The following is a 15,204-nucleotide window of genomic DNA, read 5'->3' as shown; positions in this document are numbered from 1 at the left end:
ACATTAATTAGAGGCTGAGTGAGCCACAGAGCCGCTTTATACAGAAACATTGGCATGCGTCTTTTAGTAGCCAGTCCTAACTTTGCCATCTTTTCCTGTCTTTGATGTTCTTTCTTTTTAGGAATACTGGGGCAAAGGGGAGGTTATGACCCAGTAGCGGCTTCTGCCTATTCGCACATTCGCACGTGCACACCCAAATAAATCTGCAATGCAATTATTTTTTATTATACTTATTCACTGTACACTATCTCCTTCAAAATATCAAACGTTCCGAAGCCCAATCGCCCCATCGGTTTCGCATTACCAGTGCCTGCCGCTGAGATACGTTCGCTCGGAACACAAGTCGCCGGGTGCTCGTTGGCCGCTGTTTGCAGCACGCAAGAAAATAGAAGGGATTTGCTCTTCTAGATCGCGGTATTATGGGATAAACTCGCACTGCTAGTGCTGTGTTCACGATACAGCAGTGTAGCAATCCCATTCCATTCGAGATCGTGTGGCGGAGTAGAGGCAGCACACACATTACCGTAATTCGAGTTTTTTTATTATTATTATTTTTTTTTTAAAGGGACATTTCTATGATATCTTAGCTCACCCTGTTCCGAGCATGACAAGGGCAAGGAAGAAGACAGGGGGGAGGGGAGGACAACTGAAAGTGAAACGCGTGCTTTAAACAATGTATTGCATTGCCTTTGCTTGGCCAAAATAAACTGTTCTTGTGGCGCTGTAGTAGAATTATCCACCCACTCAGGCAGGGGGGAGTGGGGGGAGACATGGACCAGTCAGCTCTTTTCATTGTATGGCAAAATTGTTACGCTATCAACAGCTCGTTCCTCTTTCATTGCAAAGTGAGCATGATGAAAGGGGAAACTGTACATAGCGAAAGCAGATATGTAATATTTAACGTTGTTGAATACTGTATTTGGAGGGAAGTTAGCTACTCGTACAAATCACGCCAGCGACTGCAGTAATAAGACAGATAAAGCGGAAGGGAAAGACAAATTATGAAGTACGAAGAAGGGTAGTGTGGACTGAGTGAGTACTGTCATTTTCTTTAATATTTTTTTATTTATTCTCTTGATTTCGCTTGAGTTTGTTGGTTTGGTCAGTCGGTCGTTAGAAATAAACAACTGCTAGATAGATTACAACTGATTTTCTGCATGTGGTCGTTGGATCGGCTACCTTGTTTGCAGGAGTGGCTCAGATAAAATTTTCACCTGGGCGAGATGGAATTTTGGCTCCTCCTACTTTCCACATTCCTCCAATATAAATCATAACCATGTTATATATTTAAGGTTTTAATGACAAAGAATAATAGCCTTATTCTAAAAATACTATAATGCTGTTAAAGAACACGTGTATTGTAGGTATGTGTTTATTTTATACCTACATAATTACATCAAAACAACAATAATCTCCTAGCTTAGATAATTTTGCAATATACTTATTAAGTTATTCAGCAGTAGCTTCAATTAATTCTTGTCAACAATGAATTCAACTCTTTTTAAAACAATTAGCCACGCAGCCGGTAGAGGCACATAGTGGTTCGGACCCCTCTTTAAATTGTAGATCGTCTGTCTCTTTTTGCTTTTCTGTGCATAAAGTGGACTAAAGAATAAACTCACGCTTAGGATTTGGCTCTAATCAAGGAGGATGCCCCGGTTTGGCGCCCTGGGTAGTAGCCCGATCCTGCTTGTTTCATGTATGCAAATGTAATTATTCTTGTTCACATTTATCAGTGGAGCGAGGGGGAAAGGTTTTTACTAAATATTTTGCATTGCAGATCGGCATTTCTGTGTTTATAGTGATTTTGTCAGGTTATCGAATGTTGAATTAGCTATATATCCAATAGCATCGCTCTTTTCGTGATCGACGGAAAGTTCGACGCGGTATTTCAAATTTGTAAAAATTAATATTTTTTATGAAATAAAACTCTCCTATAGCCTTATTTTTCATTAAAAGGTGTTTATAACTTAGGTTACCAATACATTTAGCATCATTATGGACGCAAAAAAAAAAGCGCGAGTATTTAAGAGGGTTATAAAACACTTCTTCTGGAAGCGATGTTGAAGTGCACACCCATCAAGTCAGACCACGAGCCGCCACTGTTATGACCCCAACTAACTACTCCTTGGGCACGCCACTGCCCTGGATATATGACGGTGAAGTCACAGCCATACATCCAGGGACTCTCTTGCACACTGAATAAACGGATAATTGAACATTTGCGTGTAAATGAACACAGAATAGCAACTGAGAATGTTTTAGGGGACAATTATAGCCTGTGAACTTGCAGGAATAAACATAATAAGCATAATAAGTGATTTAAGTCTCTAAATAAATAATTTATAGAATGATGTACATAAGGATTTTGTAGATATCGGAAACACTTTTGGTGAAAGTACATTACTCTCGTAATCATTTAATGGTGATTATTAGGCTCTAAGATAGGAAAATAAAGGAAATAAAATATATGTACTGATGGTGTGAAACTCATAAGAAAGGAAATGTAAACACAGGATTTCTCTTGATATAAAATGCAATAATTTTATGGGCATTTATGGACATTTTGTGTAGAAAATTATACAAAATATACTAATCATGTTAAACCATAAATAGTGTCAATATCATTAAACTGTAAATAAACATGGCAGCTGATATTTTTCGAACTATCATTAAAAAAATCTCCAAAATTCAGGTACAAAGACTATAAAAATATTTAAGTTAATATTTTAAGTTACAATTATAGAGTACATCCAGAATGTTTTAGTTTCACTGGACGAAAAGTTATTGAAATTATTATTAGTTTCATTAACAAACTCAACAAACATTTCCATAGTAGTTACAGTATCGGAAACAGAAAAAATGTATGTTTACGTATATTTTTTATTTGCTTTAATCAAACTGTTCAAATATTTTACAGGGCCATTTACTAGAAAAAGCCTTTCTATAAAAAACATATATCTATGTGCATGGTGCCAAAACCCATGCAAGCAATTTTAAGCATGTTTTTTTTAAAAAAATAAAAAATCAACAAAAAATATTATTTTAAATAAAAATCATGATTTTTATCCACCGTGATAATGAGTGTTAAACGATTGTAAGGTAAAGGTAAAGCTAGTCCATGCACATTGCAACAACTGGCGTATGCAGGACTTTGGAGGAAGGGGAGGGGGGGTTGGGCGGATACTCGATGTGAAATGTTCCAACACGGCTGTTCGGAGCGTGGCGGCAATTTGCGACAAGCGTAACCACACTTGTTTCAGAGAGAAGTTTCGCTGCTCCAGTTTGTTGTTACGTGTGACGCATGAGCCAAGGTCATTTCCCGTCAACGTCTCTCATTACCGGTGCCTCGAGTGCTCTGCCTGCAGGGCTGGATGAGGAAACGATCAGGAAATGGGTCAAGGAAACACGTGGAAAAGCCTTGGCAAGGTCTCTCATCTTGATGATGATGATTGGAACCAGGCTAAATATTTAATGTTCGGAGAGTGGTTGGTGATTCTCATGCCTCTGCGATGTCATCGTGAATTTCTGTGGAAATGTTATTTTTATTAATATCTGTAATAGTCAGAGGGGGTCCAATAGGCATTCCTCATTTCAAGTTACAAAAAAATTGTATTTGAATTTGTGGTGCGTCAGAACTTAAAGCAGGGGTCTTACACTCGTCAGACAGTGCGGGCCACATTAACATTTTAATGACGCTTGCGGGCGACGAAGCTACCAGATACTTTTACATAATGTATTGTGGAAATTCATTTAGACCAAACAATTCATCACATTTGATCATGATAGTTACGTAGCAATTCTTCTCTTGTTCGTAGCGCTTTGAAACTATTGGAGAAAGTTTCATTTATTTACAATTATCACATCACCATAGGCGTCGACTTTAGGGGGGAGAACACTTTCTGCCCTCCAAATTTCTCAAGAAGTAGACTATGTACATTTTCTATATAGAAATATATTGCTCTCAATCTTACCCCCTCCCCCAAAATGTTTATATAAAGTTGCCACCCTCTGATTATTATCATACTATCGAAGTAAAACACCCACTACCCAAATCGCTAGGATAAGGAAGCCTCGAAGTTCTTTTTCATACCATATGGAAGTAACGTGTTTTTATTTACGTGTTTGATTGTTTGAAGATATTTGTTCCATTCTGTTTGATTTTGCACTCTTCACCTCGGAAAACGCGCACTTTGGCTCTAGCCAGATATTGCACTACTTCTAGCCATAGAAGAATTAACTAGATCATGTTTCAAGTTTTAAATAAGAGATACATTTGACAGGTATTATTCATGAACATATTTTCTAACTATTTTCATTTTCGAACTCGGTGATGTAAATCCAAAAACAGTGAATGAGCGAATCTTCTTAGAGGATAATTTGTAACTCTTTCTAGAGGGAACAATATTCATAAGAAAAATGTGCACGGAGTCAAGACAATAAATTACTTTTTCTTATTGAAGCATTCATATTTTCCTAAACAATTACGTCTTGAATTTTGATTGGGTGGGCAGAGGAATTTATGGGTGAGCGCTTGCCCACCCTCGCCCACCCGTCGCGCCGTCCCTGGCGGGGGGGTGTACGTGTGTGTGTACACAAAACTGTCGCAGAGGGGACTTTTTGTCATTGTTAAAGAAATGTGATGTGTATGATTGTGTTCAAAGATTTGGTTGTTTTCATTCAATAAACATTTCATATTTAGTGGCTGATGAGATGAAATAGTTTTCCAAATAGAAGAAATATTTGGTCATTTCTCACAAAGGTAAGCCATATTTTTTTGTCATTAAAACTAAAATTTGGCTCAAATTTCCAGAACTAAAACAATGTGAAAATCTTAAGCATAGAAGGAACAGTAAAAATGCATGTAAAAATAAAACCGATTTAAAATTAATAACACCGAATTTTGCCCTAAACCGCGAAAAATATCACCGAATTGCAGTAAACAAATAACATGGAAATTCAGGGAAAAATAGAACTAAACCTTCACGTCCCACTTATAACTTATAAGTTATCTTAATACTTATTCTCTGAACGTTAGTGACAGCGGATCTACACTAGCATGCAATGCATGCAATGTCTCGAATATGCGATGGGGAAATTTACACTTGGCAGAGGTACATTCTGGTGGCACACTGCTGAAATTTTCTGTTTCCCATAGTAGTTGTAATAGTATGTTTTTAAAGATGTTCTTCGGGCACTAAGACATAACTGAAATATTTCTTAATGTGTTAAACATTTTTAAAGTGAGAAATGCAAACTACGAAACATAAACGTAACCTATATTAGTTTTTAACGAGTTTTTCTTTGTTCCCTCATTTCAAAATTTGTAGGATGTAATATTACAAACCATGGCACACACGGTACAAACATGTGCTTGGTTGTACAGGGGGAGAGAGATGGGGGCGTCTAACCACAATCCTGCATAGGGTGCCAAAATATCTAACCGCGGGGCTAATCCCAAGGGTCTTTTGGGACACCGTGTTTGGCTACTAAGCTATTCGCCGCGCATATTACATAAAGTTGTAGAGTGTGAATCTTGTCGTTTACCGTATGTAGTGGTGAAAGTTGGTTTAGGATTCGATTTGGGGAGAGAAAAAAAAGTGCTGAAATTGCCGAAGTTAAGAAAGCAGGACATCGGATATTATACAACAGCCCTGGATTTTTGTGTGTGCAAGTGAATTATGCCGTCATTACGAACTGTCAGTCACTGGCCAATTCGTTGTTGTTGTCCACGTAACCTTGACACGGACTCCTTGGAGGTTTTACGGGCATGTTTATGCCTTGCGCTTGGTGTTCTTTTAGAAGGGGGATATTATCCCAAAATGGGCAGAGTACTTCTTGCCCTTGGCCCTTTAGAATCATACTCATTTAACAAGTTTTATTAGAAAATTTTCAGTAAACTTTCTATGTCCGAAGCATTTATTCATATAATTTCACTTTTAAAGTTTAGAGAGGTTGATTTGAACAGAATACAGTAGGATACAAGTATTTGTATTTTCTTCATATTAGCGTCCCTTTTTCTACCACATAATTGCGACGATGAGGATGAATGATGATTATATGATGTTGATGAATAGACATTCACAAAGAACATCCATGCACAGGCCGGGACTCGAACACGGGAGCTTTGATGACGATGTCGAGGCTCGACCTCTTAACGCACTCGGCCACCGAGCCGGCAGTAGGTGCAAGATATTCTATCTCAAGAAATGAGTGACCAAAGATGACATAAACTCATTTTAATAAAGTTTTTACTGCTCGACTTTTTTATGCATGCTATTAGAGGGATGAATATCTTTGAATCCATAGTGATGTAAAATTATAGCCTCCCCACCCACTCCTCCATTTAGGAAGGCAGTTGGTTGGCAATGGTTAAAACAGCAGCACTTCTTGGAGAATTATACATTATGTCTGGATTTCCGGATGGCATCGTCTTGTAATCAAAGGGTCCCAGGTTGGATGCCCGGTGGCGGCGAATACGCAAAATGTAAGTTAAACCGCTACTTGTCTTGTGGTTGACTAAATATTTCAAGTTCGATTTCCTGCCCGTATTCTTAGACCCACAATCAGGATTATTTCCATTTTGGATTATTTTTACGTCGCTTATCTACATCTTGGGGTTAATCGCGACGATGCGAATGAATGATAAACTGATGGAGTAGATGACAAACACATTTGTACGTCCATGCCTCTTAACCAGAGTTCGAAACCCGGGCCTCTGGTTTCATAGCGCGTTTCCATGACTATTCCTCGGAGGCGGCTTTGAGAAACATTTGTAGCAGTCCAAGAATCTGATGTAAACAGAAGTTTAGAGGGAGTGAAAGAGAGGAAAAGATACAGAATGAGATATAGTGATACAGAAACAGACGAAAGGAGAAAGAAAATGGAAACGGAGAAAGAAAGAGAAATAGAAGACTAAGAGGGAAAAGAAAGAGAGAGCTAGAGAGAAATAGAGAAGAGATACATAGAGAGATATATAATGATAGAGTAGCAGAGGAATAAAGAAAGCAAAAGAAATAGAGAGTGAAAGACAGTGAAATAGAGAACGAAAGACAGCAAAAGAAAGATAAAAACAGAGAGACAGAGGTAAACTATAAGAAAAGATAAAGTAAAACAGAACCAGAGAAAGAAAGTAAGAGAATAGAGGAGTAAAAGGGAAAAGAAAAGACAAACAGAAAAAGAGAGATGGATATAGAGGAGAGATGCATAGAGAAAGATATAGTGATAAAGAGAAAGAAAGAAAGCAAAAGAAACAGAAAGAAAGAAAGTGAAGCAGACAACGAAAGAAAGTGAGCAAAAGAAAAATACAAATAGAGAGAAGGAGGAAAACATAGTAACAGAAACAGAGGAAGAAAGAGAAAGAAGGAAATAGATGACGAAAGAAAGAAAGCGAAAGGAAGATATAAACAGAAAGAGTGGGGAAATCTTCCTAGAAAGAGAAATAGTCATGTAGTAACAGAAGAAGAAAGTAAGAAAGAAAAGTAGAGAACGTAAGATAAAAGGAGAAAGAGGCAAACAAAAATAGAGATGCAGAGGAAGAAGAAATGTAGAAAAAGAGAGATAGAAAAAAGAAGAGGGTAAAAATATCATCTTAGCAACTTTGGCCACCGAAGCAAAACCCGCTTCAAAATATTTAGTCCGCCCTTAAAAGCCCCCAAACCAAATTCTGACTTCTCCACCAGAGATACAGTACATCCACACATTCCTAACGCCCCTCCAAAAAATTCCTCAACACCCCTAAAATATTTCATATAGGCCCAAACTTTGGTTATTTTGGCTCTGAATACGAACTCACGCCTCCCTGAATGGAAAATTGTAGATAAACCCTTGGTCTCCACTTAAAAGTATCCGCCGTTGAGAATCTGCTCAATAGGCAAGCATATCCTTAGCTGCTATGAAGTTCGATACTTACGGCAAAGTTTGGGTTGCCTATCTGCAACAATTCTGACTCTGAAAAGCAAAATAACCAAACCAGATATTGTAGAAAGTCAGCAATACAAGTTATTACAAGTACGTAGCAATTAGCAACAAAAATATGTACATAATTACCGCAATCCATATTTTTATTGCCCCGAAACTGGTTTTCAGAGTTTTCTCGGCACGACGTATTCTGGTAATGTGACAAATCGAAGATCACTCACTCACCCGATCTTCCAGTTTGGTTCCTCCCGGCCGCCATCAGGTCGCCAAAGAAACGCCCCACCAGCAGACTCGCCGCTATTCGCCAAAGCATCCTGACGCGTTGTGTGGCAACGACTGTTCTTGAAGAGGCATGCGGCTCGGCGTCGATTTCCTTTCTCCAGAGGTTGCCACTGTGTAACCTAGAATGCTCAGATCCTCAGGGACATGAATCGGAACTTGAATCTACTTGCCGCCTCCCGAAACGTTGCGTAAGTGACCTTGTTTTTATTCTTTTTTCCACAGCTTCTGCATTTCTTGTGTTGTAAAACACGTGACGATCACAGGTGTGCGCGGAAATTCATATTTTTGGCGGTTTTTTCTCGCACACTTAAATTTGCACCATGTTCGTTCCTCACAGATAATGGTAGAGTGTTGAACTTACTGCAGTTCCTACCCCAAACGTCGTGGACAACATTCACGCTGTATTGTTATAATACCGTAAAGGTCACAAATTAGCAGCTTCTGTTACGCAAACCTCTCAGCTTCGACAACGACAAACGAAAACTGTATCACGTACATTGACCTGCGTACCGTATATGTCACTTTCAGCTATCATCATGCGTAATTCTCCTGAGTTCTCGACTTGAAGAAAGCATTCTCATGGTCTATTTTAACAGAGCGGCGTTTTCAATTGTTGTGCGCGTCATAAAAAACTTGCCTCTGATCTTTACTCTCAAGGAAATTGGGTCTAACGAACAAATTAGTTTTATATTAAGCGTTACAACGAAGTGTGCGCTGTACGGATTCGCATGGCTGAGCAAACATGCGGTTCAGAACTTGCGTCAGGTTGTAACATGGCTGCGGGAGTTACTCCATCAAATGCATGCAGTGGATCCTTGGCTAAGAACCTGAGAATCAGGTTTTACAGCTGCGTTCCCATTATTAAGAAGTTTTCGCACCGTTTCGAGTATAAATAAATTCAAGATATGGAGAGCCAAATGTTAAAATAATGCAGTTTCTAGCAGCGTATCGTGGCCCGAAGCCGTTTAGAACATATGGACTGATTAGTAGTTAAATAAAATGTTAACGTTACATTTGTGCTCACGTTTCTTTGCGAGAAATTGCAATAAGTTCCATGGAGAACAAAAATTTTGTTCATTTCGACAGCAGTATCTAGCATCACAACCTTCATGTTCATGATGTTTTTGGGAATGTTTAAACGATAGAGAAGGGGTGCAGTTTAATTTACTCGTGCAATACATTTGTAACAGATATACTGACTAAGCTGTAGACAAATTTAAACTGGAAATTTATGTCTGTTTATGTTTGTTTAATTTACTGGTACAACGAGAAGGCAGTTTAATTTACTCGTGCAAAGCATTTGTAGCATACTGACTAAACTGTGGACATATTTATACGAGAACATTATGGTAGTTTAATTTTAATTTATTCGTGCAATAACTTTGTCATATACTGACCAAGGTGCCGACAGGGACATGTCAATTTCTAAATACGCTTAAGCTTTGATTAACACAAAATTTCACATGAATGTACAAAATGTGTTTATGCATTAAACAAAACAAGAATTGTGTGCAAAGATGAAACAAAATATTTACTTTTCGTAAGTTATATGATGACGTCACATTTGGGTCAATTAACATAATGATGTTTAAAAGGCAAACAAACCAAACAAAACGTACAGTAATATGGTATGTGACCACCCCGAACCTTCACATAAACTTTACAACGATTGTTCCTGATTTCAATGAGGTGATCAACCATCGCAAATGCGAGCAATGGCCATTCCTCCATTAAGGCAGTTTCCAACTCTCTGAGACTGGCTGGAGGAGGTAAACGTGCAGAGACAGCACGCCCGAGGGCATCCCAAATATTTTCAATAGGATTAAGGTCGGGGGAATACGCCGGCCACTCCATACGAGAAATGCCCTCACTTTCCAGGTACTCGTCAACAATGTTGGCTCGATGGGGACGGGCATTATCGTCCATAAGGAGGAAATCAGGATCAACTCCTGCAGCGTAGAGTCTCACAATGTGGTCTAGGACTTCATCCCGATACCGCGCAGCCGTCACAGAACCACCTTTAAAGATGTGCAGCTCTGTGTGATATCCCATTGAAATTCCAGCCCACACCATGACGCTGCCACCTCTGAATGCGTGATGTTCGATGATGTTCTTGGCCTGATTGCGTGTTCATCGTTCTCTCCAGATCTTACACGCTTATCATCTGATTCCAGGGCAAATCTCGACTCGTTCGTGAACAGGACGTTGCACCAATCTGAGACAGTCCAATTGACATGTAGACAACAACTCTTTAATCTAGCCCCTCTGGCTTGGACGGTTAGTGCAACACAAACACGTGGTACTCGGGCGTACAATCTCTTCATGTGGAGCCATCGGCGCACAGTACTGGAAGATGTTGTCTTACCAAGTGCCGCTGCAACCATGGATGTAACAGTTGTGGAGGTCGCTCGTCGATTCCGCTTGGCTACTATAGCAATATATCGATCATCAGAGGAGGCGGTAACCCTTGGACGACCGGGCACAGGTCTCCGGACAACTGTTTGACTTGTTTGGAATTGTTTCCATAATCGAGAAATTACCGAATGATCAACGCCAAAGAAAATAGCGACATCTTTGATTGACTGTCCTGCTTCAATGCGTCCGACAGCACGCCAGCGCTCACTATCTGTCATTCGTCTTCTTTCAGCCATAGAAACATGAACATTATCAAAAATAATTCTACAAAAGTTATAAACACTTCGTATCAGCTTTCAAATGCACCTCAAACCCTTCTGAATGCTGGCGTCTTCAACGAAAGTGTGATGATTCTTACACGAAATCCATCACGATTAAACATCACATGAATTATAATACGGTCAGGATAAGTGCCTACAGTCGGAGTTACCGAGAATAAACCTAGGAGGATTTGATTCATGCACCTGAAATGACGTGACATAATGCTACGGTGGTTCTGAATATACACATATATTAAAGCACAGATAAACAAACACTACATCTTGCCCTCATTCTCTCTCTCTCTCATTCATGCACACATTCCATGGCATATCGCGACAATATGACAATTACAAAGGTTAGATTCATTAATACTTTGACTATAGCCTACTCATGATATTTCTTGGCTGCATCGCCGTTTACAATTTACCGTTTAGGATTTTAAGTATAAAGTGAATAATTGTTCCTCGTGCGAACCCCTTTTATCTTTTCTGAAGGTATAAATATATTCAATGAACTATCGTTTGCTGTTAACATAAACTCTGATCTGTAACATTGATTACTCCGCCGGAATAACGATGTCTAGGGATGCCATAGCACTGATTTAAGTTATGCAATGATTTGATTTACGCAGATTCGCGGTAGATTGGCGTCATCTCTCTCACACACGCACATGGTTGGATCTTACCTTCGCTGCATTCTCTCTGACCTGGGTTGGGTGAAAGTGGTCCTACAGTTCTGGAAGACATCCGCTCTCCAGTGTTGCACTTCGCGGTTATCCTGGTTGGCGAAAGTGGATCAGTCGGCAGCTCCATCTGGCATCATCGGATCCTGGCTTCACTCGTTCACTTCGCAGGGACGTCCAGGACGGTACACGTACACTGTCGACTCCACACGACAACTTGCGCAATAATGGGTCAGTTCTTCGCGGTCACTCGTAAGTACAGATACGTGGCTTGGGCGATGAGATGAACATACGCGATGAGCCATTCGCGGTTTCACATGGACATGAAATGTTATTAACTTTTACTACTTAGGACGTTGTTTCGGACGATTGACACAGGTGGACGTGTCTGGCGTTATTCTCACATAACCACACGTATATGCACGGATGCGTTGACGGCGAGGGGGAAAACGACCCCCTGGTTCTACTCTGCTCTACTCCATGGCTCTAAAACACTCACTCAAGGAAAAACAAGTCCAGACCATGGGTCTGATTGCGACTCGCAGCTAGGTCGCGCGTAGCTCACACTCCGGTGGCGATTCTAGGCAAAACTGTCTCTCGCTATTCCAAATCATCCCTTTTATTCAAGATTTGAACGTGGTGACGCTCTACCCTCTATGTTTAGGTGTCAATTTATTGTTTCTGGTGCTTTAACCGTTGTCCTCCTATCCTGGTCAACGCTCACTCCAGTCCTTAACCTCTGGTAGCAGCCCCTCGCGCAGAGATTAGGCTAAATCCTCCTCTATTGTGTCAGTCACGGAAAGCAAGGCCAACTCAGTAGGGTAGCGTCTCCCATTCAATTCAGCGATGAATCTTTAATAATTCATAACTCCCGTAGTTCTGTTCTGATTAGGCTCAAATCTTGGAATCAGTACTTTCAAGATGTGGTCTTCCGCTGGTTAAAATCTCATCCAATTCGGTCCATTGGTTTAGAAGTTGTATTTTTCCTGCTATTCCCCATAAGAATGCATGTAAATCCGAATTCGGGCGAAAAACGGTGGTTGAGCAAGTTAGTGTTGGCTAAGACAGTCGCTAGACACCTTTATTCGGACGGATTTTAATATTACCAATTGCAATTAATTCCTAATAACGGGCAATTAGATTAATTACCTGTTACTCAGTATTTGACCGTTATACTCTCTACTTACAAAAAGGAAGCTACACATAAAACTGACATCTACATCCTCAGCGATTTTCAGCCACTCAAATTCAAATACGCTTTCGAAAATTTGCATTGCGTGCTTAACTTTTGGAAGGCAGTGTAGATGGATTTTCCGCCTCCTTAAAAATATGTCTAATTCTACATGAACTATCTCGACATCTTTTTCTAGCTGAAATCTAACAATTGCACACTAATCAAGATTTTGGCAACTGGTATGACGACAAGATGCTCATTTGTATAATTAATATGATTCCTATGGATAGTGGATGTTTTATTTGTAATATTATAAATGTTATCTCTATCATATAGTCTACACATTTTGGCAAGAATACTCTTTCTTATATATTTTTTACAACAGCACAACACATGTCTCATAGAGTTTTATACTTGCCATGTGTCCAGACGCCAGAGTCTCGTTAGCCTGCAAAATGCAGTCCAGGGTGTACTACGTGGGAGTGAGGTTGACATTTGAGTCTTGAGAAAGAGTCACCCCTTACACCCCGCAAGATAAATTACAAAGGACGTAAGTTGACTTTGAACAATTGTGTACTATTTTGTTACAAATTTTGTTAAGCAGACCTACAAGTTATGCAGTTTAAAATCACGCGTTAGTTAGTAAGCTATTGCGTTTGTTTATGTTTGTGTGTATGTGTGTGGTTTTGTCCTCATGACACACACACGAATTTTAATTTGTAAGTTTTAAATGTGTGTCGGCTAAGTTGCAACTTACATAACATCCAGAAATCTCTCCTGTCACATCGAGAAAAACTTGCAACAAAATAGTCATCGAATTATCCCGTACATAATCATGTATTTCTTACTGTCGAAGCAAAAACAAATTGAGATCACATGAACTAGCATTCTTGGTGGCACAGAATTCCCGACAAAATATTCGAGTTTTTTCTCTGTCTTGGAAAAATGTGATTTGCTTTCGTGCTCAGAATACGCTTACGTTCAACGAAAATGTCGACTCTAATGAGTGATCCACTCGTAATATTCCCCGGAGGAAAGCTGAGGGTTCAAATCATGCCCAGGCCTAAGATTCTATTATGTATCCTCTTTCTAATCATCATTCAATCTTGTCGTTGCTATATGCGTAAAAGAAGTTAAACAACAACTGTACACAATTCAAAAATGTGCAATATATGATAGAACACTCAAGGAAAGTAATTCATGTAAAATATATCTTCTTCTTGGAAATTATCTAGGATCGAATGAGGCTGGTTATAATGCTGTCGGTCCCGTGTTCGATATCCGATGGAGCCACATAGTGGTTCGGGTCATACTTTAAACTGTAGGTCCAGTCACGATTAGCCAATCTGTGCTTAAAAGTGAACTTATATCTCAAACTCTATGGTGATATTATACGGTATTATACCCCGTTAACTCAGACCCCCGCTGTCATTAGCGCAGCGCGCTGGGGCAACAGGTGCCCTGGGTTCGAATCTCGGTCTGGGAATGAGTGTTCTTTGTGAGCATCCCTTCATTAATTTCATCATATCATCCTCATCTTCCAGATTAGCCAAATATGGGAGAAGAGCAAAGAAAAATAAACCAATTCAAACAAATAAACAAGAGCCTAAAGTGGAGAAAAAGTTCAAAGATGTAGGCTATTACAACTCGATCTTGAGAAGAAAATCTGGATGAATTATAGTACGTGACAAAACACTGTTTAATATTTAAATTTACAATATGGAGAAGGTTTGTGCTAAAGTCGGCACCAGTAACATCACGTGTGGTATATGAACAATTTTCAGTGATGCATTTATACATTTACAGAAGAGTGAATTCTCTACCCCCCCCCCCCGCCCCAAGGCAGATAAGTTTTTACAAATTACTACTGGTGCTTCTACTTTGCTACTCATCAGATAAGTACTGTATCCTACGACATTTGTATGTTAGAGAGACTGCAACGAATTCTTCTAGGAGTGTGATAGAAAATGACCAAATTCGTATTTTGCGACCTGAATGGTAGCTTGTTTCAACAAATAGCTCATTCCAATTACACCATTTTTTGCAAACATCGTGAACTGAAGTTCACTTAAACAACACAGCATTCAAATATCCGCCTCCAGTGCGTAACGTATTATTATAAACGATGAACTTTCACGCGTACGTACAGTAAAGAGTGAATGCCATTAGCATGCGGAATATCTGTGCAATTATCATAACATTCCGTAGACAACGCTGCATGGCTATTATGTAAGTGCACTTGACAAATCTATGCTGGTCAGAAAGGGATAATTGCCAGAGAATTCCATTTCCTCGCCTTCAGGAAAATTGCTATAATGGGCCTGGAATGCGCCATATTCACTGTCTTAGTGATGTAATCGATTAATTCTCTGAATGTTAGTGACAATGGTTCTACAATAGCATGCAATGTTAATTGGGCGTTATCCATTGTCTAGTGCTTTTAGCTACACTTATTCTAACAATACGGTTC

The 15,204-nt window shown here is 39.5% G+C and overlaps 1 protein-coding gene across 2 annotated transcripts in view; it reads right to left on the bottom strand.

The window, feature by feature from the left end:
• Positions 1-15,204, bottom strand: part of LOC145996361 (inactive pancreatic lipase-related protein 1-like) — a 58,876-nt gene that overhangs the window by 37,936 nt on the left and 5,736 nt on the right. Inside the window, exon 1 of one of the 2 annotated variants that reach the window (XM_083132794.1) lies at positions 8,146-8,265. The exons of the other annotated variant lie outside the window; for it this stretch is intronic. Within the exon in view, the coding sequence (XP_082988920.1) occupies positions 8,146-8,233 (88 nt within the window). The 5' untranslated portion in view covers positions 8,234-8,265. Of the gene's footprint in view, positions 1-8,145; positions 8,266-15,204 lie in introns of those variants that run through there. 2 annotated transcript variants of the gene reach the window in all.

Source organism: Lepisma saccharinum, chromosome 1 (genome assembly GCF_977018435.1).
Source record: "Lepisma saccharinum chromosome 1, izLepSacc3.1, whole genome shotgun sequence".
NCBI lineage: Eukaryota > Metazoa > Arthropoda > Insecta > Zygentoma > Lepismatidae > Lepisma > Lepisma saccharinum.
Note: the sequence above shows the minus strand (reverse complement) of the source record. Positions and strands in the feature narration are given on the sequence as shown.